General features: G+C 35.0%; 1 protein-coding gene across 5 annotated transcripts in view; it reads left to right on the top strand.

The window, feature by feature from the left end:
- The window catches only part of LOC132701551 (uncharacterized), a 731,275-nt gene that overhangs the window by 261,706 nt on the left and 442,092 nt on the right, over positions 1 to 27,477 (top strand). For all 5 annotated transcript variants that reach the window (XR_009618790.1, XM_060669616.1, XM_060669597.1 and 2 more), the window contains one exon: positions 7,336 to 7,395. Coding sequence is in view for 4 of the 5 variants with exons in the window: in XM_060669597.1 (XP_060525580.1) it covers positions 7,336 to 7,395 (60 nt within the window). In the remaining variant the exon portion in view is untranslated. The remainder of the gene's footprint in view (positions 1 to 7,335; positions 7,396 to 27,477) is intronic.

The raw sequence follows: 27,477 nt of genomic DNA, 5'->3' as shown, positions 1-27,477 counted from the left end.
TACGACTTAACACCGGTAATTTCGCAAGACAAATAAGCCGGAACTTTAACGCGGGAGAGCGGGGGAGGTGGCATTCTTTTCGAATTTATCGTTCGCCCCCCATTACCTGCCCCCCATCGCTCCCTTGGCGCGGCGCGTTGTCCCCCCTCCGCCACCAAACCGAAAAACACGAAACAAAAGAAACAAAGCTCTAAAACGACGGCGATTACCTGCCGGCGCCATCTTTAAAATATCGTCCACATCGATCGCGAAAGTCGTAAACAAAAGAGTCCTCAACCGCCCCCCCCCCCCTCTCGAAGCGTTCGGCCGTTTTCTTCAATTGTCGCGCGTATTGGGGGCAGACGAGTTCGAAACTGGGGAAGAAAAATCGAAATTTGTAGACGATCCGTTCGATATTGTCCTATAAGATTATTGTTCGTCGGACTTCTCAAAATTTAAAATAAAAAAAAAAACTGTTTTTGTCAAATGAGTTTTTCTTACTATTTAACTTAATGAGCTCCAATTTAAAAGGAATCTATCAAGGAATATAACAGGCAAGGCATTTTCCTTTTTGATTTACCCACGAATTTGTGTACAATTGAAAATACCATAATTATTAATTAAAAGATATATTTAACAGCGACGAAAAATATGCAGCAAAACATTTATTAAATAAACGTGGATTGTTAAAAGCACTTTCAGATTTAATACATTTATTAACTTGTTGCGAAACAACATATACATATGTGTCTAATACACGCGATTAAAATATAACGTCGAACTTGCTTGCATGGTATTTTAATCATGGTTATTTGTTTATTCGTTTCGACCCTTTTCGTTGTAAAACAAGAAAAAAAAGGAATAATTTCACGTAAAATTAAGATCAATATTTAAGAAATCTTGGCGGAACATTTATGATATAAGAGGCGGCATTTGATTGAACTGATGAACTTGATGAAAATCCATTCACCAAAATAAATAAGAACTAAAAGTTGAGTCATAATTTCTAAATTGCTAAGTGTTAATTTGACGGCGCGTAATATAATGTACAGGTATATACAGGGTATATCAACATGACAAGAACTGACTTGTTCCCTTATTCTCCAATAACATTTAAAGAAGAAGAATAAAGTTACTGGAAATAAAATTTTAAATATAAAATCAAAATCAATTTTGCTTTTCTTTTAGTATACTAGAACTGTCACATTCTAGTGTGACCAATTTATTAATTACATCGGATTATGGTTTAGATTTCTTTTTCAATTTTTTAACATACAAATGCATAGTATTTAATAACGAACGCGGTTTATTTAATTATTTCCAATCAGTGAGTACAAAAAATGGTAAGAGAAAGCGGGCAAGAACAAATGCATATTGAAAATCATATTACCAAAAAACATTTTCCAGTAAACAATATATTTTTTCTACTCCCGTCTGCAAAATACCTAATTACTGATCTAGCGTGCGGGAAGCGTCACTTTACCACGTCAGTTTCGTTTCCCATGAATCCAAGCCAGTTCGGACATTTCCGGGATTTTACCGCACGGATTTGGGAGCAATCGGATGTTGTCGGAGATATTTCCCATACTTTGACTTTTGACGTTTGTCAATTCTGACAGTCATGTCAGTGAATGTGTGTAATATATATATATATATATATATATATATATATATATATATATATATATATATATATATATATATATATATATATATATATATATATATATGTTAGAAAATAGTATATTCGCAAGTGCGGTAAACGGCATTAGACTCACGAGTTTATTTGACATGAGCGGAGCGAGTGTTTAATAAACGAGTGACTTAAAAAGTTTACCGAAAGTGTTGCGTACTATACTTTTTCTACGACTGTTAGTTTTTGGATAAATTTTCCCAAAACAACAAGAATACATTCACTGATATGACCGTCGAATTGAGAAACGTCAAAATTCAAAGCGTGGGAAAACTTTTTAACTCACTCGTTTATTAAAAACTCGTTCCGCTGCGCTCCGCTCGTGTCAAATAAAGTCATGAGGCAAATGCCGCTTGCCGCACTTGTTGCATAATATGCTCTAGTAATTTATACTTTGAATTTTTTTATGACTCATAAATGAATGAGCTATAATAAATTAAATTAAAATTAATTAAATTAACTCTATTTTTAAAAGAAGGATACATAAATTCTACAACAAGATTTCTGTTAAGGAAAACACACAACCATCAAAACGAGAATATTGTTCGTTGCCATACATACCAAATTTATCGGAAAAAATCTCGAATGTGTTTAAGGGAAGCTCTGTAAGAATCTGCCACAAGGGTCAAAATTTGTTAAATAGGAATTTCAGTAAACTAAAAACACCAATACCCAAAGATAAAAAAAGTCACATTGTATATCAAATACCGTGCAACGACTGTGACCCATTGTACATTGGACAGACTAGCCAACTGTTGAAGAACCGCATCAATTGCCATAAGTACGACAAAAAAAACAAAACAGCCATCAGCAGCCATATAACGGAGAAAACACATACTTTTAACTTCGATGACACAAAAATACTTGCTACCGAACCAAACACACAAAAAAGGGAAATAATTGAGATGATACATATACAAAGGAATAAAAACTCCATAAACGCGAAAACCGACATAAAACACCTGAGTGAAATCTATTTCGAATTGTTAAAGTAGACCATTTTAATGCTCAGATGCTCCACCGCGTATCAGTAGGTCTTAAACTTAACACAAACGTACACTCTAAAAAAATAAATAAATAAAAACTAAGAGGGGAAAAAAAAGACATCAGATACAATGAATATTTATTTTCCACTTCTATTTTTGATTCGTACGCCAAAGCAAGAACGTTATTGTTTTTGGCAATGATGTATGTTGTGGTACTTTTTCACAAACAGCGCTAATAATAGACATTTAAAAAAATAATAATAAATTTGTGAGTATGACTAATATATGTAATTTGTTTTTGTAATATTTGTAATTTTTAAATTCGTATATGTCTACTGTTTAAGATATTCTGTGTTAGACGTTTTATTTTTTGATAGCGAACTAATTCTTTGTATGATCTCGCTTTTTTTGTCCTTTGTTTTGCAGTTTTTGAGAAAGACCTGGGTCGGTCGAAACGTCAATGACAATTACAATTACAATGTGATGACACTATATTCCGGGATATCATCCGTTCGCTCGTTGAACTCCGACTGGAATCCTGCATCCGACTGGAATCCTGCAAATCCTGCATCCGACTGGAATCCTGCAGACGTTTCGCCAAAATCTCACTTGGCATCTTCAATGCTCGCGCTCCGAAAACACTTCGAACACTGGGAGGTTATCGGCGGTGCGTGCGGTATTTATACTCTGCGCCGGAGATGGTAACGGTGCTGCTTGTGCGTGGGGGGAGGTGGCTCCGCCCCCTAAATTGTCGCGTTGTTAATTTCGCCCGATCGTAGTTGCGATGTCCCCGTTGGCTGCTGCGCATCGCTCTGCTGTTTGATTATCGTTCTCCACGTGTTGGATAAATGCAGAGCGTCGTCTCTCGTATTGAGGTGTCCGGACTTTTCTATTTCGATGGCCTCTCGTATATATCCTAGTCCTAAAATCAGGAATATTAGCTATTTGTTTGCAAGTGCCGAAATCAATTTTATGGCCTGTCTGATGTTGGTGCTGAAACAAAGCAGATGTTGTTTGTTTGTTTCTTATGGCTAAACGATGTTCCTCGAGCCTGGCTGAAATCCTTCTGTTGGTCTGTCCCACATACGTCAGGCTGCACGATCCGCATGCTACACTGTATACTCCTTGGTTTTCCAGAGTAATTTTTTGTTTTGGGTTTCTTAGTATTGCTCCGATGGTATGGTCAGGTTTGTATGCCGTTGATATGTCGTGTTTCCGTAATATTCGGCCGATTTTGTCAGTAACCCCCTTGATGTATGGCAGGACAGCGATCGATCTTCGTTGGGTCTCGTCCCGCACTCTCTGCTGCGGCTGTTGTTTACTGATTGCCTTGCTGATGGTGCGCCTTTGGTATCCGTTTTGTCGAAGACAGGTACTAATTTTCTTCAGTTCTTTATCTCTGTTCCTCTCGTTTGTGAGCCTGAAGGACCGAGCAATTAATGTATTTGCCACTGCCTGTATCTGTGATGGGTGGTGATGAGATTTAGCGTTCAGATATCTATTAGTGTGTGTTGGTTTTCTATAGACAGTGTGTTCCAAGTGTCCATCTTCGGTCCTTGTGATGTGCACATCTAAAAAGGGCACACCGTTATCCTCTTCAAGTTCTACTGTAAATTGAATCCTTGGGTGAATGGAATTCAGATGACCTAGGAATTTCAAAAGCTCCTCCTTGGCAAAAGGCCATACAACAAATACGTCATCAACGTATCTTGTCCATAGTTTTGGCTTCAGATTTGCCTTCTCTATTGCTTTCTTTTCGAAGTAAATCATGAAGAGGTTGGCAATCACAGGTGAGAAAGATGATCCCATTGCTGCTCCATCTATTTCTCGGTAAATTTTCCCGTTGTGCATAAAGTAAGCGTTTTTCGGGCAATGTCTTGACAGATCCATTATGTATGGCGGAAGATCTTCGTTTTCTTCTATAAGCAAGAGTGCCTCTTCTACTGGAATACTCGGGTAGAGGGATTTGACATCGAAACTTGCCATAATGTCGTCCTTGTCCATCCTGAGAGAACCTAAAATCTGAGTGAAATGTTCTCTAAATGTTCTGAGTTTTTAACATAGAAATCTGCCTTTTCCCTATAGGCTGAAGTGCACTGGCCAGATGTTTTTCCAGCTTGCATAATGGTGAGTTAAAGGCGCTTACGATTGGACGCAGGGGAACCCCGTCCTTATGGATCTTTGGGAGCCCGTAGAATTTTGGGCAACGACTCGATTTTTCCCTCGGAATAAGTTTCTTCTTTGTATCCTCGTTTATTGATGAATCGAGAATTTTGGACTAAGTTGTTTTTTCCAAATATGTCGTGGGATCTCTGGTGACTAGTTTGTATATTGGGTCGTTCAAAATATCCTCCAATTTTGCATTATAATCCGACGTATTCATGACGACAGTGGCATTTCCTTTGTCTGCGGGCATTATTAGAATGTTTTCGTTTTTGTTTAGATTCCTTAAGGCTTAAGTTTGGTTGCGGTGGATTTGACTGTCTTAAGACTCTGGCGACATCTTGCCTAATTAACTCCGCATCTTGTTCGTCTATGGTGGAAAGACTTGCTTCGACGTTGGAAACGATCTCTTCGACGGGTACTCTTTTTGGAGCTATTGCATAGTTAAATCCTTTATTCAGTACGCTGACTTCTGTATCGGAAAGATGGTATGCTGAAATATTATGAACTGTACTGCTTCGGTTTGTATTTGGCACTTGTCCTGATTTTTTGGAATTTGACTGAAGGATTTCTAATTTCTTCCACAGTTTTTTTGACGTGATGTCCTTGTCTTTCTCAGTGCGCCATGATGTTAATAATTCTATGCGGTCCCACACCAGTCGGATGCAGGATTTGCAGGATTCCAGTCGGAGTTCAACGAGCGAACGGATGATATCCCGGAATATAGTGTCATCATATATATATATATATATATATATATATATATATATATATATATATATATATATATATATATATATATATATATATATATATATATATATATATATATGATGACACTATATTCCGGGATATCATCCGTTCGCTCGTTGAACTCCGACTGGAATCCTGCATCCGACTGGAATCCTGCAAATCTTGCATCCGACTGGAATCCTGCAGACGTTTCGCCAAAATCTCACTTGGCATCTTCAATGCTCGCGCTCCGAAAACACTTCGAACACTGAGTGTTCGAAGTGTTTTCGGAGCGCGAGCATTGAAGATGCCAAGTGAGATTTTGGCGAAACGTCTGCAGGATTCCAGTCGGATGCAAGATTTGCAGGATTCCAGTCGGATGCAGGATTCCAGTCGGAGTTCAACGAGCGAACGGATGATATCCCGGAATATAGTGTCATCACATTTTTCCATCCGTGAATCAATACGTGAGAATATATATATATATATATATATATATATATATATATATATATATATATATATATATATATATATATATATATATATATATATATATATATATATATATATATATATATATATATATCACGAATACATTTTTTCAAACTATTTTCTAAATTGCACATTCGTATATGTAAAATAATAAAGATCTAGTATTGTTGCTATAGCTCAAATCCCTAAGAAAGATCCTTACGGAACTGATTATTATATTATTGCTAAAAAGAACATTTTTGTTTCTTAAATTAAGTAAATTATAGTGTGCAACTCATTGGTGGTTGATCATTAAATGTACATTTGCCCCAATACTGGCTCTTACCTAAAAGGAGCGAAGATGCAACATGCATTTTTTTGCATTTTTTGTCTGTTTTGTACAAAACATGCTTTTTATTCCAATAAAACAATAAAATAGAGTATATTGATTTTATTGCCAAATAAAGACCCTGTCCGGCTCATTTCGACAGAATACGTGTTTATTAGTTTTTGCATTACCATGTGCCAGGCTTAGGTACTTTATTATTTTTATCCTGTAGTTGATAAAACAACTGGCTCATGTCGGATATTGCGCTTGGAATTTAGTCTATTATGTGTTCAATTTTATAAGGAAAATTGTCGAATACTCAATTACCACCACAACCAATAAAAACTCGTTGGGGAATTTAGAGAACTTACAATTAGTTTAAAAAATTATCGAAGTTACATCTTCTGCGGCTCTAATAAATGCAAGAACTTTTTTTTCTATCCCAAAAGTGAAAGGAAATTTAATATTTGTTAAAACCAATTATTCTTCTGTACTTATAGAGGCAGATTCAGTGGCTTTCATAAATCAATTCGAGATAGTGTCAGGTGCTCTTGGGGCTGCGGTTATGAAAAAATTTATTGCAGTTATTGAAAACAACACAGGCTTTAAAGTACGAAAAAATATTTCAAAAGTTTTAAAGATGATTAAAGATACAGGATATAATTTTCTTTTGTGAAATTTTGAAAATCATTTAGTTGTAAAACCTAAATATTTTACGAACATGGTGCGAAATAACATCACGTAAGTTGTCATAAGCCGTTAGCCATTGCAGTGGAGTAACAATTAAATTTGAAAAAAAGTGCAAAAACTCCCTATTGGCTATACAAAATCTGATACACTGTGGTATATGTATAGAGATCCTACGATACTAACTGCAACACAAAACCAAAATAATTAATAATTATTTTCAAATTTCTTTCTAGTTTCCAAAACTATTACTGTGAATTAATCGTGGTTTACATTTTGTCTTTCCTTTCCAGAGTGACAGTGTAGCATCGGAATCCGATTCACCTTCGAAGGATATGACAGCTGTTAATGCGGTAAGAGTTATACACTTGTTTCAGCTTTTGTAATATAATATTTTAATGACACTCAAGCCAAGTAGAAAAATAAATAATAAGATTGGTGGGCATGCAACTGGCTATTTATGTGACACTTGAATCAATCTTGCTAGATTCCATAGTAAAAGTATTATTTTTCTTCTGTCAGTGGATTCCTTTTACTCGAAGGTAAATGACTTCAAACTTCAGATCTTATGCGATCCACATCTAAACGACTATCTGTTCAAATTACACTTTTTGCTTTGGTTAGTCACCGAGCCATTATATTGTTTGCATTCTTTTTCTATATGTCTCTATACCTATTTATTTGTCTTTCGTATTTTTTATTCTTGGTCAAAACTCCAGTGCCTTTCTGTGGGAAATTGCCTTTCATAAACCCTGATCATGTTTTCATCTTTATCGTTTGGCATTAGCTACTGAAAGCTTGTTATTAAAATTAAATTTTGCAAAGAAATGAAATGTACATTGCTCAACAGACCACCTTGCTAGCTAATTTGAGTATAGTTTTGCCTTGGACTGTGAAGAAAGAATAGAGGTAATCGCCGATTCTGGATCTGGACGCGGCTGTGTCGACAAATTTGTGTGGCGACGGAAAAAATTAAAGTCAAGGATGACTTCACTAAGATGTTTGATATCAGGGCGAATCGCTTAGCCCTTTGGTTTTCTACCTCATTTTTGCGGACATTGATGACTTCTTTTCTTCATTAAGTTTTCCAGGACTCTTTATTGATGTGTTTGATGGCATCAACCTATAACCTACGCAAACTTAGTAGCTGAATCAGGGACTGAATTATCTTATAATCAATGCTCAAAGAACTATAGATATGTGCATTAGTAATTCCCCTTCGGCAACCCAGCCAAAACTCCTCTTGAGTGATTCAAGGCTTAATGTGGTCAACGAGTTTAGTTAGCTTTCTCTTTGTTAACAGAAATGGCCGACCCACAAGTTTCCAAAGCGAGCCAGCCAGAACACCACTGTCTATGCTGAGAAATATTAAGCTCACCTCTTGGGACGCACTATAAAAAATATATAAAACAACTATATTAAAAATAATTTCCGGATGTCCTCTAGTCTGGGGCATGCGTTATCCCGACATACTTGAGTGAATACGGGCCAAGTTTTTAAACAGATTATTGTTGCTTCCTAAATGAACTTTAAGCGCTTTACTTCGCCTTGAAATATGCACACTTCTTAGTTTACTAAATGAAACCTTCAAATCCTGCTTCACGTTTCTTGTGAAAGTGTTAAAAATCGGGGAGAAACGTCAATTCGATTGAAATACAACTGAACAAGCCAAATTAGAGAGGTGTTTTGTGAGTTGGGTTATGGTGAATATTACAATAAAAACTTGTTCAAGCAGATATTAACATTGCAATCAAGGTTTGCACCAGATCAGATGTGCTCCGTTGGAAATAATGTACCACCTTCTATACACTTGCTGGTGGAGTTTTCCAATGATAATGATTTTATCACCGATTTAATAAATTTGGATTCAGGGCAAAAAGACCTGCTTAACTCATTAGAAAGATATTATAGAAACGAGTAAAAATAAAACTAATTTTGTAATACTTATACATTACACATGTTGATAGTTTCTATTCACAAACCTTCTTCGGAGCTTAATTGAAACCGGCTAGCATTCTACTCCTTAACTGCTTGTATAATGTGTGAGGGGGGCGGAGCTAAAGGAGGGGATGAATATTGTCTCGGATGACATTGATGAAAGGTAAAGACCTGAGTCACGGTTAAGATTGTTAGGTTGCTGGTATATTCCTCGGATGTTTCTTTGATAGAAGAACTTGATATCCTGTCTCATGATTATGTTCGGCAACTGCTGTTGATATTTGTTGTAGTCTCATAGCTGTCTCAGATTCTGTGAGGCTGATTGATATATTTCGTCCTATCTCTCTTCATCGCATATGCATGGAATGCTGTAAAATGACGGATCGGAAGGATGTGAAGTGAATCTTTGGTTTTAACGTTATTTTCCTTAAGAACTTTTAATATGTGGTCAGTGATGGTTTAGATGTAAAGAAGCACAGCAGTGGCAAGTGTGGGGTTACTTTCGGGGTTGGATGGGTATAGTGGAATGCTTAATATCTCTATTGTGGAAACTATTGGAAAAAATAGCAGATGTAAAGTGACTCGGGTTGAAATAGTTTTACGATTCAGTAAACAAGAGAGAGAGATGTGACAATACATTAAGGTATGTGTGCGTATTGGTAAGAATATCTAAGAATGGGAGATTATTAGTTTCAAGTTCTATGGTGAAATCTATGTTAGGGTGTATACAGTTTCAATGGCTAAAATCTCGGGGAGACTCTTGGTCATGAGGCCAAATAACAAAAAATTTTGATTTTGGCTCGTTCGGTACGTGACGAGGGACACTTGTTCCCGACGGTTGTTGAACATTACAAAAAAAAAAAAAATTAAATTAAGATGAGAATGGCTTGGTTCCAGATTCTCAGACTTTAATATATCTGAAATAATGTTGTGGAAGTTTCTTTGCAAAATATTGATAGATGTTTCGGTATTTGTTTTTTTTTTTTGGGTTTATAGTAAAAGCGGATGCAGATTTCTTGTTGTAGAAATGAAATTTCTTGTAAACAGTTAATAATTAAATTGAAGTGATTTGAATTCAGTATAGTTTCGCTCTTTTTATCATTTGTTCGTTAAAATCAAGTTGCCGTGACTGTAAAATACGATGTCTGGTAACCAGTAGACAATTATAAAACGTGCGGGAACCCAGACCGCGATCCCGCCCCGCCCACCCCTTCGGGTCGATTAGAACGCGGTGATATTTTTAAATCTGGCAATTAAAATTAATTAAAAAACGCGAAAAGCGCGACAATTTTTCCGTCCGTATCTGCAGGGCATTTATTTCAATAATGCCCGAGTAACAAAAATATAACATATATGTACGTGCACTCGTATTTTAATGTCGCGTTAAAAATAAAACGAAAACATTTTTGTTATTAAAATGTAAATGCCTCTCAAATTATATCGCGGCTGTGCTATGCCGTTCGGTGCCAGTGGGGGTTCAAAATATGTGCATATTGTTTTTTTTCCAAAAAAATTAAATTGGATGTTACCTGTCGACCTTTTTTTATCCAAGGAATTGCTCATTTATGATAATGTAATTAATCATTATGGGTATTTAACCATAATGAATACAGACGTCCAACTATAAGGGACCGCACAATTCATTCATGAAATTGCTGCTGTTGTGATAACGACATATCGAGCGGAATATAAGAAATCACATTTAAATTTTTAAGTGCCCAAATATTGGTTCCTCTGTACATTTTGTAGCCAAGGTTGAATAAATTTTAAACCATATTATTTAAGTATATTATTTATTTTGTTGAACTTCAGAATATATCACATGAGTTAAAAAATAAAAAAAAACTTACTAAAAAATACTGGTGCGTAAACGAACCACTGGGAAAAAACTTTAAATGATGTTTTGGGGCACATAAGATGCAACATATAATTTATACATAAATATACAAAAGAAAGTTCAAATTCGACAGAAAACAACTAAAAGTAGATTGCTTTCCAAATAGAGCCTGATTTGATACAAAAAAACGCATAATATTTTATGGTGCGTGAACCCACCACTGGTAACACCCGGTGAAGTATGTAAATGTACATTACACTTATTACAAACGTATATTGTGTGGCTGTGGCAGATTCTACATTATTAATATGAACAATCATGAAATGACCTCGATTATCAAAATGCACTTCATCTGGAAGGTGCAAGATTTCTTCAATCTTTCTTTTATCAGTTTTTAAAAGCCGCAAGGCGAGCACTTCGTCATCAAAAAGCATAAAACATATTTCAAGCGGAGTTTTTCCAGAAAGTCTATTTTTTTCGTTCCCCACATGATCTAAATTCATCGGATATAGGTGTGAGTGTACTCCATCTGACCTTTCTTCCATTTAACAGCAGAAGCAAGCCTGTCGTTTGAATTCATTATTTGATGAGTCCCATTCAGGTTCAGTAGTTGAAGAATTATAGGACTGTTGAAGGACAGCTGTATCATTCGGTATATATAACTCGAAAGTTCCAACTATATCAGTTGGTTCCCCAAACTCTTGTAGATTTATATTATCGTTCATATCTTCTTCGTCAGTCAAAGTATCCACGTCGGGTGAAATATAGACCCCGTCAATATGTTCCGTAAATATTTTTTCACGTTATTTTTAGCATAAATTTACAAGGAATGGAATGCTACAATACATAAGAATACTTAAATCCAAATAATACTTTACGAACTGTAACGTTCACTGCACAAGTCACAAACTGTGGATTCACGCACCAGCAAATATTTTCAAAAAATAATGCATAATCGATATAGTATTTCCAATGTATGTTTTCTGCGACTAGACTTAACAAAAATGGCAATACAAATCCAAAATATTTTTTCTTACTATTTTGAACTGACTTATCTTTCCTTTACACATAAATTAGCGGTTTCTGCTGTTTTATGTCCTTTAGATTATAATAAAATTTCTAAATGGATGTGCAAAAATATTTCCTGGATGTGACAAAAAAAAATCATAGTCTTCATTGTGTATTTTCCAAACAAGACAATTTCGATAAACAAAGGCTTGAAAAAAAAAGCCGCGTCGCTTTCATTGTTCTTAAATAAACATTTAAAATCTTCAGTAATATTATCTACAACAAAATTTTAATTGGTCATGTTTTGGGGCGCTGGGTCTACTTCACCGAGACATGCCTCCTAAGAAAACGAAAAAGAAGAAGGAATTTCGCCCCGTCGCTCACCGAACCAAAAATAGAAACGCGAAAATTTCGATTTTCCGCTTGTCGATAAAAAGGTTCGTGGTCTCCGATCGTCATCGGACACAGACCGCCGACCGAACAACACTCTGTGTGTAGTGAACGAGAATCCGCATTCACACGTAAACACTCAAAACCACTTCGGGATCCGACCGATACATTCGCGTTCCATTGAATCGGGTGGATATTGCTTTTTTTCGTGTAACAATGCGATAGATTTCCGCAATCAATATCGTAGATTTTCAGCTTTGTTAATGCGCTCGCTGGTATTGCGATGGCGGCGTGGGGCGGGGGATTCGAACACGACGCGATGCGGAGGAATTACAAATTTTCGGGTGCGCTGGATGAAGTGCACTTTAGTTCCCATTGTTCGAAAAACACAATTTGCTGTACGTATTGTAACTGGATGATGTATATCGAGGATCATCGACATAGAACAGTTTTCCGTTGGATATGCGAAATTATTTTTTCCCTTTTGCGGCGCATAATTAAATCAGAGTTTCCAATGGCAACAGGTTTTCAATCGTGCACCAATTGTACATATATAACAGCTACGCTGAACTGTGGACTTCGGTATAGTTTGGTTCAAATCACGCTGTTACTAATAATTAAATATACCTCATTAAATTGATTGTAGTCACAATATACACCAAAAATCTTGATTCAAATTGATGGTACGCCACTGATTTCTCTTAAAATAAAAATTGTTCTTACGATGTGTAATCATTTCTAAAGCATTTTAATTTTTTGATATTTTTCAATGCAATGTAGGGTTATTGCTTAAAAATAAGTAAATATAAATATACATATCGTAAATATGACAGCACGTAGAGAAATTAGCTTTTATTATTAAGTAAATGAATTCAAATGTCACAATTTTTTTAAGGAAATCAGTGGCGCGCCGCTGACTGTATATGAATATATTAATGTGGTCGCCACTACATTGATTACATGGAAAACTTTTTTTTGTGTAAAAAATGAAGTATCTATCTAAAACAAAATATCTAGTTTTTAGTTAACAACTAGTGTCCTTCAGAAAAAAAAATGTTAGAAGACTGTTACTTTTACCGTTTTAATGAAATAACGTAACATCCTAACAACAAGATAAATAATAAACGAATTTTATTTTTTAAAACTCTACCTGCTATTAAAAGTTTTTAAAAAATTGTCGGTTAATAAATTAGTAACAACCTTTTTGAAAAAAGGTAGAACGTAGAAAGTTGTTGAAAGTGTCCTCTACCTTGAAGAGTACACGCTTCAGCTGTTCGTCATATTGCCGATCACTCTATTAAGTGTAAAGTCTGTTCATAGATATAAGAAAGTGACTAACTGATACGAATTAAGGAAAGACCCGGGCAAGCTGTAAGAATGAAATATGGCCGAACAGGTCCGTACTTTGCTTAGAATTTAATTATTTGGGGTTTTGTTAGGAAAGATACTAAACAATATTTATTTATTTATGTACGTATTTTTGTTTCAATCTAAAATGAAATTACAAATTGTTTTTATTACCTACTTAAATTACTTAAAATTATTCACATAATATATCAGTTTCACTATCGCTATCATCGCCTGTTCTAATTATTGTTTGTTCTATATTATTTGCAATATGGATATACCATTGTTCTGCTTTTTCTATATGTTTAACAGAATTTGCCCAACCTTGTGGAGGGATGTTAAAAGCTTCGGTTTCTATAAGTTTGAGGACATTGGAGTTAACACGGGGAAAAACATGGTTACGACGAATGGCAGATTTCAGTTGGTGCCAAACATGGGGATTGAATATACATTATTATTATTAAATATTAAGAGAATGTAATCGTGGTTTCAATCAAGATTTTCAATTCAGTTAAAAGAATATAATAATATTTCCAATAAAAATTTTCAAATTTTATTTTTTTAATAAAAAGGGCGCAAATTAAATTTACTTTAAGTTGTAGAGATAATGGTATATTATATAATTGAGCATTTTGCAGAAGGGAGTAGAAAAACAAATTAATAAATTCAAGTGTCCTGCTCAATGATCAATTAGGTATTGTGATCCCTTATATTATACTATTATTATAATATATGTTTATATTTATATTATATGTATATATATTTGTTAAAATGCCATGTTAAATTCAACCAGTGTTAACGAAACGTGATAAAGTCTTAGTAAACAGTTTGTTTTATGAAATGCATTATAGATCCCAACTTTCACCAAGCGCTGTCAAAGTTTCAGCATTCAGCAACAAATTAATAAATTCAACTGTCCTGCTCAATGATTGATTAGGTATTGTGATCCCTTATATTATATTATTATTATAATACATGTTTATATTTACATTGTATGTATATATATTTGTTAAAATGCCAATGCTAAATTCAGCCAGTGTTAACGAAACATGATAAAGTCTTAGTAAACAGTTTGTTTTATGAAATGCATTATAGAGCCCAACTTTCACCGAGCGCTGTCAAAGTTTCAGCATTCATTTACCAATAACTACTAGTTAAATTAATGTTTCATCTGTGTCGCATTTTAAAGAAAAAAAAAGCAAAATCTATACGTAGGTATTTTAGTAAAAATAGTCACAAAAAAGCAGTATCCAAATTTCCGCCTTCCTTACGTGCATCCGACACCGCGTTCCCCTTCCCCTGCTTCAAAAGTGGGGGTTGGTTTGAAGCGCGCTGCCATAAATTTTTATACAGTCGGTTATATGCCGTGAGTCGACTTCAAAAACAGGGCCATAAATCCGAATCGCCGCTGCTCGTGTTTTATCGGAACGGGGGTTGGAGGCAGCGGTTTAAATCATATTTGCGACAAAGAATTTTAAGCTACCTAATGTATAAGCGATGTTTCAACACGCAAACACTAATTGGGTACATTACAATGGTCCTCGCTACTAAGCAAAGCGTTGCCATTTTGCTACAGTGGATGATTTGTTTGATTTGGAAGTCAATAAAAACCTTTACCGTGAGATACGGATATCGTTGCTATTGATACCGCAGCAACTTTTATTCAATGTTCTGGGACAACATTCATTATTTTGTCATAAAAACTATCAACAAGAGAAAGAAAGAAACTTCCACAGGCTACTGTAATACTTTTTATAAAACTTCTGCATTCCTCCTTATTAAAACCCATTACAGGGAAAACTGACAGTTTTGTACGTTAAAGTTCCTATTGCTGAAACTCTCACCATCATTTCATATATATTAAGATTCGAGAATCTGCAACTAGACCTTCTCACCTTAATTGAAAAATGCTTGTCTGGAACATATTTTTCTTATAACGGTCAAAATTTTTGAACAAACATCGGGAACAGCTATGGGTTCTCGACTATCACCAATCATCGCGAATATATTTATCGAAGCCTATAAGAAGAAAGCTCTCAACACCTTCCATCTATAACCAAAATTACGGAAACGCTACGTTGATGATACTTTTGTTATTTGGCCTCATGGTCAGGAATCCCTACTAGATTTTTCTTAGACATTTAAACTCTATACACCCTAACATACGTTTTACCATTCCCCCTCTTCTGCACTGTCACATCACCATCCGGCTCAAAAATCATCGGTTATCAACTCTCTTGTTTTCAGAGCCGCAACACTGTCTCTCATAATAATTTCCTCTCTAATAATAATTTCTCTAATAATTTCCACATTAAAGATATTCAGCGTTCAATGACAAAATACACTTCACCACAACCTTCCAATAGCAATGAAACCGAAAGCAATCTCACACTTGCCACTATTGTCTTTCTTTATATTTAAAACATCCCTGACCACATATCAAAAGTTCTAAGCCAGATTTACCGCTTGTCCAAAACTCTCTCAACATCTTCGCTAGGAGTCTACATCATTCCATGTATATCTGGCAAACAATACATTGGAGAGACCGGACGAAAAATATCAACTAGGCTCAAAGGACATGAATGAGTTTTAAGACAAAGACAAATAAACTCATCAGTAGTTGCCGAACACCAATTCTTGCATGTAATCAATTCTTCTACCAACAAAAAATCCGAGAGTTTGTAGAAATCTATAAGCATTGTAACAATCTTAACCGCGACTCAGGTCTCTGCCTGTTACCGAGATGGCTATCAGTCATTTCTCATTTAGCTTCGTCCCCTCAAACAATATAAAAGCAGGTACATAGTAAAACGCGAGCCAGTTTCAGTCAAGCTCTGAAGAGTCAACGAAAACCGACGGATGAGGAATCCAGAAGTTTTATAAAAAGTATAAGAGTGGACTTGTGTAGAATGGTGCTTGCTTTTTAGTCACGTATTAGTAAAATGTCTTCTTGCGCGTGCTTTGTTGTGTTGCCGCTTCTGCGAAAAAGTAGCATCAACATATTATTGCATTTTCCGATACGCTAATCCTCTATGATTGTTATGATCTTAAGCGGTTTTCGAGAAAATAATTATTTTCTTCATTTTTCCAACCAAATAATAGTTTGAATTAAATTTTTATTAGTACACTAGAGGCAGAGGAAAGTTGAAATTAGGACGATATCGAACAGACTTTCTTAATATCGAAATTAGTTCTACATCAAACAGGGTTGGTGAAAACTATTGATTTCCCTACCAAAAATGGTGAAAATTGCATTTTTTTTAATGCAAGATCTTTTACATAATCAGACATTTTAAGAGAAAATGAAATTCCCTTTAGCATAATTTTTCTTTTCGGTGGTCAACGAAACAGAATTTTCAGAAGAAGGTATTTTCAATCGAATGAATGAACACATTTGGTCTATCGATAATTCTCATGCTACAAAAGAAATAGGATTTCCAAGGAAATTTAGTTTAATTATGTTTTGCTCATTAAAAAGTAAAAAAACTATTTTTTTTCTTCAAATTTACGATATATGCTGCAAAATACCTCTTTCCAGCCTTCAAAAACTTCCGACATTTTGGTACCAATTAGGTGAGGCACCTGTATTAAAGGCGTGTCAGAAGAATTATACGAGTTATTTAATGACCATTGGTTTCGACGTTTCGAGCCGTTGGATTGGCCAGCAAGATCGTTGGATCTCACGCCATTAGATTTTTACCTATGGAGTGCGTTAACCAGAGAAAAACAGAGCTACGTCCTCGGATTGTACAATGCTTTCAATGAAAAATTCAAATCGAGATAAAGAAGGTCACTACCATCAGTCCTCTTTAACGGATTTTAAATTGTTTAGAATGCAATGGTCAAACACTTCGAACAACTAATATAAAAATTGGATTCATTTTTCTATATGTAATTTTTATATTAAGTTCCCAATATTTTGTTAGTTTAAATAGTTTTTAATTATTTTTTTTAAATGCTTTTTAAAGCTTTTCTTAATACTGGAAAATTTTCTCTTTTTCGTGTTAAACCAGGTTTCATTTCATTAAATTTTCTGCATAATCTGGCTATAACGCATTGTACATGCATGGTAACCAAATTAATGAGTAAATCTTTATTGAACTGTCAAACGGAAATAGTATATTATGCAACAAGTGTGGTACACTTTTTCTACGATCGTTGGTTTTTGGGTACATTTTCGAAAAACAACACAAATACGTTCACTGACGTGACTGTCAGAATTGACAAATGTCAAATTTGAAGGCGTGGAAAAATCTCCGAAAACATCCGATTGCTCCCAAATTCGTAAAATCCCGGAAATGTCCGAAGTGGCTCGAATCTGTGAGAAACGAAACTGACATGACATGACGTGAGTAGAAAAATGAATTATTTCACATAAGACGAATATTTATTTCATGGCCAACCAAAAAGATGAATTTTGCGAAAGTAATCCAGGTTTCTGAGAAACTTGCTTTTATTTCAGTTTATTTAGTTTGCTCTTAGAATATGGGATAATTTACGTGGTGCACTGCACACTGCACTTTTCGCAATTTTTGTAGCTCGTAGGCAAAATATTAGTTTTGATCGACCTTGTGTGATATAGAACTAATTTCGATATTAATAAATAATGTAAAGTATCTCACTAAAAACAATTCAATGTGTCGTTTACCATAAACGTAAGGTACCATCAACCCTTTATACTAAGCAAAATTAAAATATCCAAAAACTATGAGAAAATGTTTTGAAACGAAGTGATACGATCAATATTAGTCGGTGGTGAGAGTGTTTCTCTTTTTTCCGTTTATTTGTTTGTTCTTGGCTATATTTTTGTAACTCACTTTTATTATCTAAGCAGTGAAGACTTAAGTTAATAGTATTTTTTTTTTTACTTAATGGAGATTATTGGAATATGAATACGCATTTTTGGCTATTAATATGACGCATACTTCAAATACAAATTTCGACGTTTTTTGACCTTTCCGGATGTGCAGTAAAATGATGAATATACGCAACGCGGCTGGATGATATTCCGGAGAAAAATGAAATCGGAACAGCTCTTACGGGGAAGCAGAATCCTCCATATACATCAATGAATTTATTTGCCCTTTTTTTGAGTTGTAATGTTCGGGTTACGACGGTGGGGATAAATCACGAAACTGGGTCGGGTCATACGTCACTACCAAAACAACGGTAAAAAAGGATCGCAGTAGGCCTCCCCGAAAACCCTTGGGTAGCGAAACGACTACAACAATAAAATAATGCTGAGAGACGACAGCTGCGCCCCATATAAATGTATCTCCCCCGACAACGTTGACGACGTTGTTTCGTCATTTACATAATGGCGGGCGGATAATTGTTTTCCTTGCGGTTTTATTGTTTGCAATATTCAATTTCGCACATCGCCCCACGTGTCGGGTTTGTTTTTCAAAATACTAAAACGAAATTGGCAAAACGGAAGCATTATGACACCACAACTCTTAATCCTGACTGAACTAAATTAACAATTGGACTAAAATGCCTTAGTGTTTATGAGCAGTGCAATAACCAAGACATTAAACCGGAAATGTTTACAATAAACGCAATCCGAGATCTTCTGCTTCATCAGTCCTAATTTAATATGCAACGGTGGTAGAAGTCCCACAATTTTTAGGTCACCACAAATGATGTATTTGATTTTCTTAAGCAGTTGTTTCAGATTTCCGTAGCATTCTTTCATGTGCACGGAATGGACGGAAGGTACAGAAGCGAGAACATTTCCGTTGTACAAAAGACCAGCTTTAACGCTTCTCTTGGATGGGTCAATAAAAAGTCTCCAGTCCTCAAAAATGTAGTTACCAAGTTTCTTTATTTGATTAGGAATATCAAAGAACCACTTTGTCCAAAATATCCTTCAAATTCTAGCTCGTCCTTCTTGAAATATGAGATTTGTACCTGTAAATTTTTATTTCGAAGTCTAAAATTTTCGAAAGATCCTTAGGTAAATCTAATTTTCTTACTAAATCATTAATTTCTGATTGTGAAAATAACTGTGGTTGCTGAAAAACACTCCATATATCACCAATATCACTATTCTGCATCTATCTGCATCTTATTTAGATTCAGAAAACTGGAGATATCTTTGCTAATTGCTAATTGCAAACTGACTAATATCCTTCAGGGTACCTCGTATATCCCGATTGCTGGCATAGTAAGTAAAGTACAAGAATTAAGGATTCATTCGAATTTGCAAATAAGGTCAATAATTTTCAGTTGCCTTTACAATTTTTAAGTAAGCACAAATCACTATAGTCCTTGTATTTGATTTTCACGAGCAGTAGTTCCAGATGTTCGTACCATTCTTTCATTTGCTCAGAATGAGGAACAGGTATAAAGGCAAAAACATTTCCGTTGTGCAAGAGAACATCCTTAAGACTTCTCTTGGATGAGTCAATAAAATGTCTTCAGTCATCGGAATTGTAGTCTGTACCAAGTTTCTTTATTCAATTAGGAATATCGGTGCAATAAACAATTGAACCACTTTGTTCAAAATAGCCCAATAAATAAGTACTGTCTCGCGCTTGGAAATATAAGATTCTTGTGCCAATAAATTTTTATGTCGAAGTCTAAATGCTCAAATTTTGGAAATATCCTTAGGTAAACCGTCATTAAGTTCTTATAGTGAAAATAACTGTGGTTGCTAAGAAACACTCAATATATCACCAACATCACTAAGGGTATCTTCATCTATTTTATGTTCAGAGAAACTGGTGGTATCTTTTTATAAATTGGCTGGATTCTCAGGTATTGGAACACCTGGGCCATGTGGCTCAGGCCTAATTGCATACTTGAGGTTCGGATAAACAATATTTTTCAAATTTTTAGTATTATATCGACGGACATTGCACATGCAGAAATAGCAGTCATCACAGTGATTTGTTGGCTCTCACCATATTATAGGTATTCCAAAAGTGGGGATCGAAACCACAAAAAAGATCGTTTTTCTATTAGTTTAATCCCTACAATTCCTAAAATTTAAAAAATACCAAAACACAAAATCACTGTTATTTAAGTTAACATTTTTGAAGATGCGGAGAAAAATACATTTCTTTACAATTTTTTTTTTACTGAAAAATGTAAATGTTCAATCCGATTTTTTATGCGTTTGGTTACTTTTAATGGAATTCGAAAGACATTATTTATATATATATATATATATATATATATATATATATATATATATATATATATATATATATATATATATATATATATATATATATATATATATATATATATATATATATATATATATATATATATATATATATATATATATATATATATATATATATATAATTTATGGACGAGAGTATTGATTTTAGATTAGGATATCTTTTAGTCGTAGTAGGTTTTTTCTTTTAACGTGGGATGGAAAATTCTCAAGATTCTATGATTCTATTCTTTAAGGGTAACACTGTGTGAACTAGACTGTTTTTGGTACCAATCCAACAGCACCACGTTATCTGGCTTTCTAATCACCTTTGTATCTAGGAAGGGGACCCCACTGTCGTACTCCTCCTCCACCGTGAAAGTTAGACTCTCATTAAATGAATTAAAGGTATCCAGTACCGTTTGAATTTGATTTTTCGGTACTGCCGTCAGTAGGTCATCTACGTATTGAAAAATGAAGGGAAATGTGAAGTTAACTTTATTAGTTACATAATCAAGTGAACTATTCATGACAATCTCTGCTATTACTGGAGAAGCAGCACCAGCCATGGGGAGTCCCTTGATTTGGTGAAAAGAATTTCCTGAGAAAGCGAAAAAGGTACTGTTGTACAGGTACTTTATTATATCCAAGAATTCGGTCCTGGGCAAATTACAATTGCTCTCTATTAAGTGAAAATGTTATTTCATTATTGAAATAACCAATTCACCAATTCAAATGGAATGTTAGTGAACAAGGAGACAACGTCAAAAGATACCAGGACGAAACCTGGAGGCAACTGAAAATTATTGGCCTTATTTGCAAATTCGAATGAATCCTTAATTCTTGTACTTTACGGTTAGAATATACCGTACAGTCTTCTTTCTTTCCATCATTTTGGCGTAAAATATGTAATTTAGTATTTAGCAGCTTTTCTGTTGGCCAACGTTGTGTTTACAATAGATACTATGCAGTGTGGTGTGGCGGAGTTAGCAGTTTTAACTTTTCCTGACAGTTTATCATTGATTCGCTTACAACTGGATTTATAAATGAGTTGTCACTCCCCTTTGGTTTAATGTCTTTGGTAGTCATACATTTTGCGGCAAATGTATTCGCACGAATGTAATGTTGGCTGCATAACTTGTCTCGTTTGACTCGATGGGACTATGCGGATTCGATCGGAATGATAAAACGGATGACCGTAAAATGTTCATCCATCGGTAAAAAAAAACGGCAATAATCACGCGTTAGGCACCGTAAAGTTTTATAATTTATATCAACCCCGCGCGCATCCGCACAAAAACAGGAACAATGGCCAACGCGAATCCCGTACACACTCAGTTGGGTTTCATGCTATCCATTACGGGCATAAAGCATGCATTTGTAGTTTGTATGCTGTGACAAATTTCGCGTGCACACACGGAATATAATTTTAATAAATGTTGCCGCCACGATGTTTGTATATATATACATTCCGACAACGGGCCACCGCCATTACGGACAACATAACCCCTGTTTTCGTATGCTGATTTATTTAGAGTCTCGTCCAGAGTCGGGCGAGAAAATTATTAATATTGACAGGGCCTACTCGGCAGTGGCGGGTTTCGCGGAGGGTTTTTGCGTTGAATATAAAATGAAGTCACGTGGATAAAGTTGCTGCCAGTACTACATATAGCTTTTAGATAATATAATACCCGTATTAAAAAAAAACTTTGATGCGCATGAGGTGGCTATAATAATTTTATAAATCTCCCACGCTAACTTGCACTTTCCGCCATTTTCTTTCTAAAGAGCGGTCTTCACATAGCTAATTCATTTTCCCAAAACATTTAATGAACTCAGGGCGTATTTTAACCTTTTGTACTCGTATATATGTTCGCGAGTACGCTGTACTCGGACTATTATTTTATCTACTTATCTGTCTATTCGAATTTTTTATTTATTGGATTTTTTTTAAATAAAAAAAAATCGCTTTATAAAAACTATATATTTTTTTTCAATATTTTGTTATTATAAAATAATAACAATAATATAATTAATTAATTAATTTAAATAATATAGAAAAATTACACCCTATAATGTTGTAGTTTATGGTACCGTTCGAAGCAGTCGCTAATGTTTAGTCCAGGCTTACGGCTGTCACAAAAATACCTAGTTTCCCGCCCGCTGCCTTGTACTTTACGGCTAGAATATACCGCACAGTATTCTTTTTTCCATCATTTTGGCGTAAAATATGTAATTTTGCATTTAGCCGCTCTCCTGTATCTACAGGTCATGGTCTGCCAGAAATTTTGTAACTCTGCCGAAAGTTTTTTGCCATCTTGTCAACCAATTCCCGAACAAACTTTCGATGTGTCACAGATTTTTTGTTTTGGCTCCATTGTGAAATTTTATATAATAAATTGACACTATACATTTCGAGTACCCTGAAAAATAACTTTCGTCACCATTTTAAACACTTCCTCAGGAAGGATCTGCGGGGTCGACACTTCCCATAAATTTATAGTAGTTGACCGTTACATTTGGCTTATTTACGACTTGTAAGTTACCTCTTCTGTTGATCGGTTGTGCTCCTGAAATATGCCAATAACATAAATGTTGGTTTTTTGATAGAATCAGGTATAAATTTGCAGTTGATTTGAATAGTACCTTATTATAAAACTTCTGGATTCCTCCTGTGTCGGTTTTTGGTGACTGGAACTAGCTACGGTTTCGCCAATCGTCCTGTTGGTGTCTTCAGAGCTTGACTGACACTGTCTCGCATTTTACTCTGTACCTGATTTTATATTATTTGAGGGTTAGCATCCGCCATTACATGAATTCGTATCCACCATTTCGTAGGCTTGTTAGTTCGTAAGTCAAAAAACTACTTTTACCCTTAAATCCAACAACAGATTTTACCGATATCTCTCTTGATAAAACAAACAAAATGTTCTTTGAATTGCTTGTCTATTCTAAATAGTGACTGACTTTCTGAGGTCGAGCCTTAAGAGAGTGCAAGTGGAGGATCCAAAACATTTGTAAAAATCGTTCTCTTCTAAATGTGCTACTGAAAAAGGTATTTTGGAATTAGAATGTTGTGACCAATACTCTTGGAAATTAGATGACATTACCATACTCATATTCAGGACAACCTCAATAAATGCATAAACTCTACTGTAATATCTACCCACGTTTTGACAACCTCTCCTGTGCGATTTTATGTCTAGCATAGTTATTTGTTTCTTCCACTATTTTTATTATTAGCTCATCAGTAAAAAAGAGCTTGAAAAAATCTATGGGTTTTGTACAGAAGAAAGAAATTCATCTTTGATTTTCTTTAACAAAAACGAAAAACGTTGGCACATTCATATTGTTTAATATACTGTTTATGAGAATGCAAATAACCTTAAAAATAATCAAATACCGCTTTCCATTTGGACTGCAAATTTGACAGAAAAAACTTTGATATGTTAAAAGTCGCTGTGGTGGAGCATTGCACGCGGCGGTTTAACCTCTGTTCGCTCCCGACAGAATCCCATGTATTCGTCCCAAAAAGTTTAATATCGGTTTCCACTTTGTGGATTTAGTGTTTTGAGTGTTCAGTGTACGTCTTAAAGTGATAATCGTCGTCGGCCCCGTCGTTTTTCCCCGTTCACGCCGGTATGGAGGCCGGATGGGCCCGGATGGTCCGCTGTTGGAGCGGGGGGAAGCCGATTTTTTTGGTATCGGTCAGAATCGTTTTTTGCTAGTTGAGCAAGTTATTGGTTATTTTTCTTCTTTGTACGTGGTGGTCATTGACCACAAGCGAAAATCCTCGACGGAAGTCGACAATGGGCGAATGGTCCTAGCAGTCGAGCCCAACATTTTTTGTGAAACGCATAATTGAATTGAATTGAATGTTAAAAGTCAAACATTATAGTACAGTAACTTTAACAGATATCTCAATAATGACAAACAGGTATCGTATTAAGGAAATTGATGGTCCTAGTAACTTAAAAAATTTAAGATAATGAGTAATTAACAACTGGCGAAGATAACAAAAAGTAATCATAATTTCAGCTCATATGTAGTTTTGAGTTCTCTGAAGAAAGTAATAAACACAAATAAGGAAATTTTAAATCATTTTCAAATGCTATTTGGTAACGTAAATAAACAATTAGCGTTCCATTTCGTCAATTATGGATAATTAAATATTAATATCAACTGGTATAGTGCAAATGCTTATTTCTGCTCTCTGGTATTTTGCGATAGATTTTACCCAAGGATGGTATTTTGACGTTCGTCAATTCCTGACGTAACATTCCAATCAGTGAATATACCAAAAAAATTATTGTCGTAGAAAAAGTATAATATAAATATTATTAAAAAAGGCCGTTTATCAGACTTCTTGCACAATATACTAATAACTACTCCAAATATACTAAAACGCATTAACCCCTATCGGGTCGCTTTTCTTTCACAGATAGCAGCAACACTATAATTATAATTTTAATTTAGTTAATGTTAGTAAATGATTTAATTTTAACTTAAATTTAACAATACATTTTATTAACGTGTACTCAATTATATTGCTTATTACTTATGCTTTTGAATTCATAAAAATATTATTCTGCGTTTACTGTATCTGTAAAAACTCCCGCGATGTCCAATATTGTCTCAACTCGTCGAGATATTTACACCACGTTAAAATAAAAACAATGCAATCTCACTTGCTTGTTTATTTGGGCATATAAATTCCCTCTCAAGGATGCCCTCTCAATTGTCTTCTTCGTACTGTAGAGTATATTGCACTCCCAACCGTGAGCCGTTCTAAAGAGATTCCAAAAAGATCGCGTCCGCCCTTTAGACAGGGAAATTTAAAAAATCAGAAATGTAACACATAGCACGTTGCAGATATCGAAGATGCCGCACTATTTTTTTTTCAGGTGACTATACAATGGTAACAAAACAATTGCAAAAATATATCTAGGATTTACGGCTTCCAAAAAGTTTTCTAAATGTTCTCTTATTTACGCTGTCCTCTAAGGTTTAACGTCTTTTATTATTATTTGTATAATTCGACGTAACGCAGCTGAAAACCGCCGCTCCAGTTTCCGCGCATTGATTTATTTAGGATGACGTCAGCATTTGTGCCTCGACCGCCACGAGTGAGGAAATAATATCCGGGATGCGAAATTGAAGCCGGAGTAGGATAACTCCCTTTGACGATGTCCCTAAAGTAAATACTTTACCTTGTTATGTTATTAATTTGGACGAGTTGTGTGCGACCGTACCTCCGCACCCTCCCCTTCCATGCCGTTTCGCGTAGAGCACGCTTTTAATTCCGCACGAGTAGACCGATGCAAAATTCATGTTTCCACAGGCCGACCTTCTAAAATGCAATTCGGATTCTGCAGCGGTTTTTTTTATTGCTTTTTGGTTAAATTTAAAGTGGTGTTAAATTTTGATCAAAAACTATATAGAGTGTAGCGGTAATTGCAGCATTCTATAAACCTACATCCTAAATAGGTCAAAGGGAATCGTGCTTTTCCGGATGAAGCAGTCCCATCGAGCAATAAATGGGAAGCTAATGACCTAAAGTAATTGCACAGATTGTAGTGAGGTAGGCGAGATAAATTGGTTTCTTTTTCTGTTGACGCTGCTTCATAGATTTAGCCGCGTTTTTCGAAATATTTTATTTTGAATTGCTGAATCCGATTAAAAAGTTCGCCTTTGATTGTTGGACTTTTGGTTTGCACCTCGGTTAACGCCACCCCAAGAAAGTTTTTAAGGGAAATTTTTTTGGGGAGAATTGTAAACTGCAAACAAAATAAAAGCAGAAATTTCAGTTAAAATGAAACACGTAGTTGGAAAATAAGAGTCTTTTATTTATCTATTATCAAAAAGAATATTTCATTCTTCTGTAAAATTTATACTCAAATAAAGCAGAGGCGGACACTTTTCTTTCTAACAATCTTATAACGGTTATTCATGTCGGTGATAATGATGAAGTTGAAAACAATGAAGTTGTTGTCTGAGTATAGAACTCTCGTTCCGAACATTCGAGATTAGAACAAATCACGGTTCAACAGATTGAGTAGATGGTATATTCCAGCACATAGAGGAAAAATAATACCCATGGGTGCCAAATGTTTTGCTATTTTCAGCAAAAAATATTATGTACACTATATTACACTACCATCATTTTATGACAAGTGCACTTTTTAAAAATGGAGTAAAAATTCTCTTCTACCAAATATCCTGCCAGGCAGCGTCATAGTTTATTATCAAACTAGTTATCTAAGCACTTTAGCTGAAAAAGTACCTACCAACGATCATCAGCAAAACGAGAGACTTAGTCAACATGACCACCTTGATTTCAAAAAATAACTAGGTGAAGTTCTCAGAACCAAATCGTATGATAAAACTTATTTCCTAGATTCAATTCAATTTAATTCAATAATATACCTCTCAGATTCGCTCTTCATGTGGGCTGCATTACAAGAACAAACTAGACGCAATAATATAAACCCAAAAATGTCCGCCCACCCTAACCTTGTGACAACGTAAAACTATTAATTATATCTTTAGATGATAGGTAGTGACAGCTGGGTCCATAAAATTTGCAAAATGATCTACCAATTTAAATAAGAAACGGTTATGTAGTTTTAGCTCTTGGTGATTAATTATTATTTTAGTTCTAATTAAATGTAAATAAAAATCGACAGTTTTTATATTATTTTTTGTTGATTTTAATATTGGAGTATGCCGGGTGACACAAGAAAGTCG

The sequence above is a fragment of the Cylas formicarius genome, unplaced genomic scaffold, assembly GCF_029955315.1.
Source record: "Cylas formicarius isolate icCylForm1 unplaced genomic scaffold, icCylForm1.1 PGA_scaffold_10__41_contigs__length_53128322, whole genome shotgun sequence".
Taxonomy (NCBI): Eukaryota; Metazoa; Arthropoda; class Insecta; order Coleoptera; family Brentidae; genus Cylas; species Cylas formicarius.
Note: the sequence above shows the minus strand (reverse complement) of the source record. Positions and strands in the feature narration are given on the sequence as shown.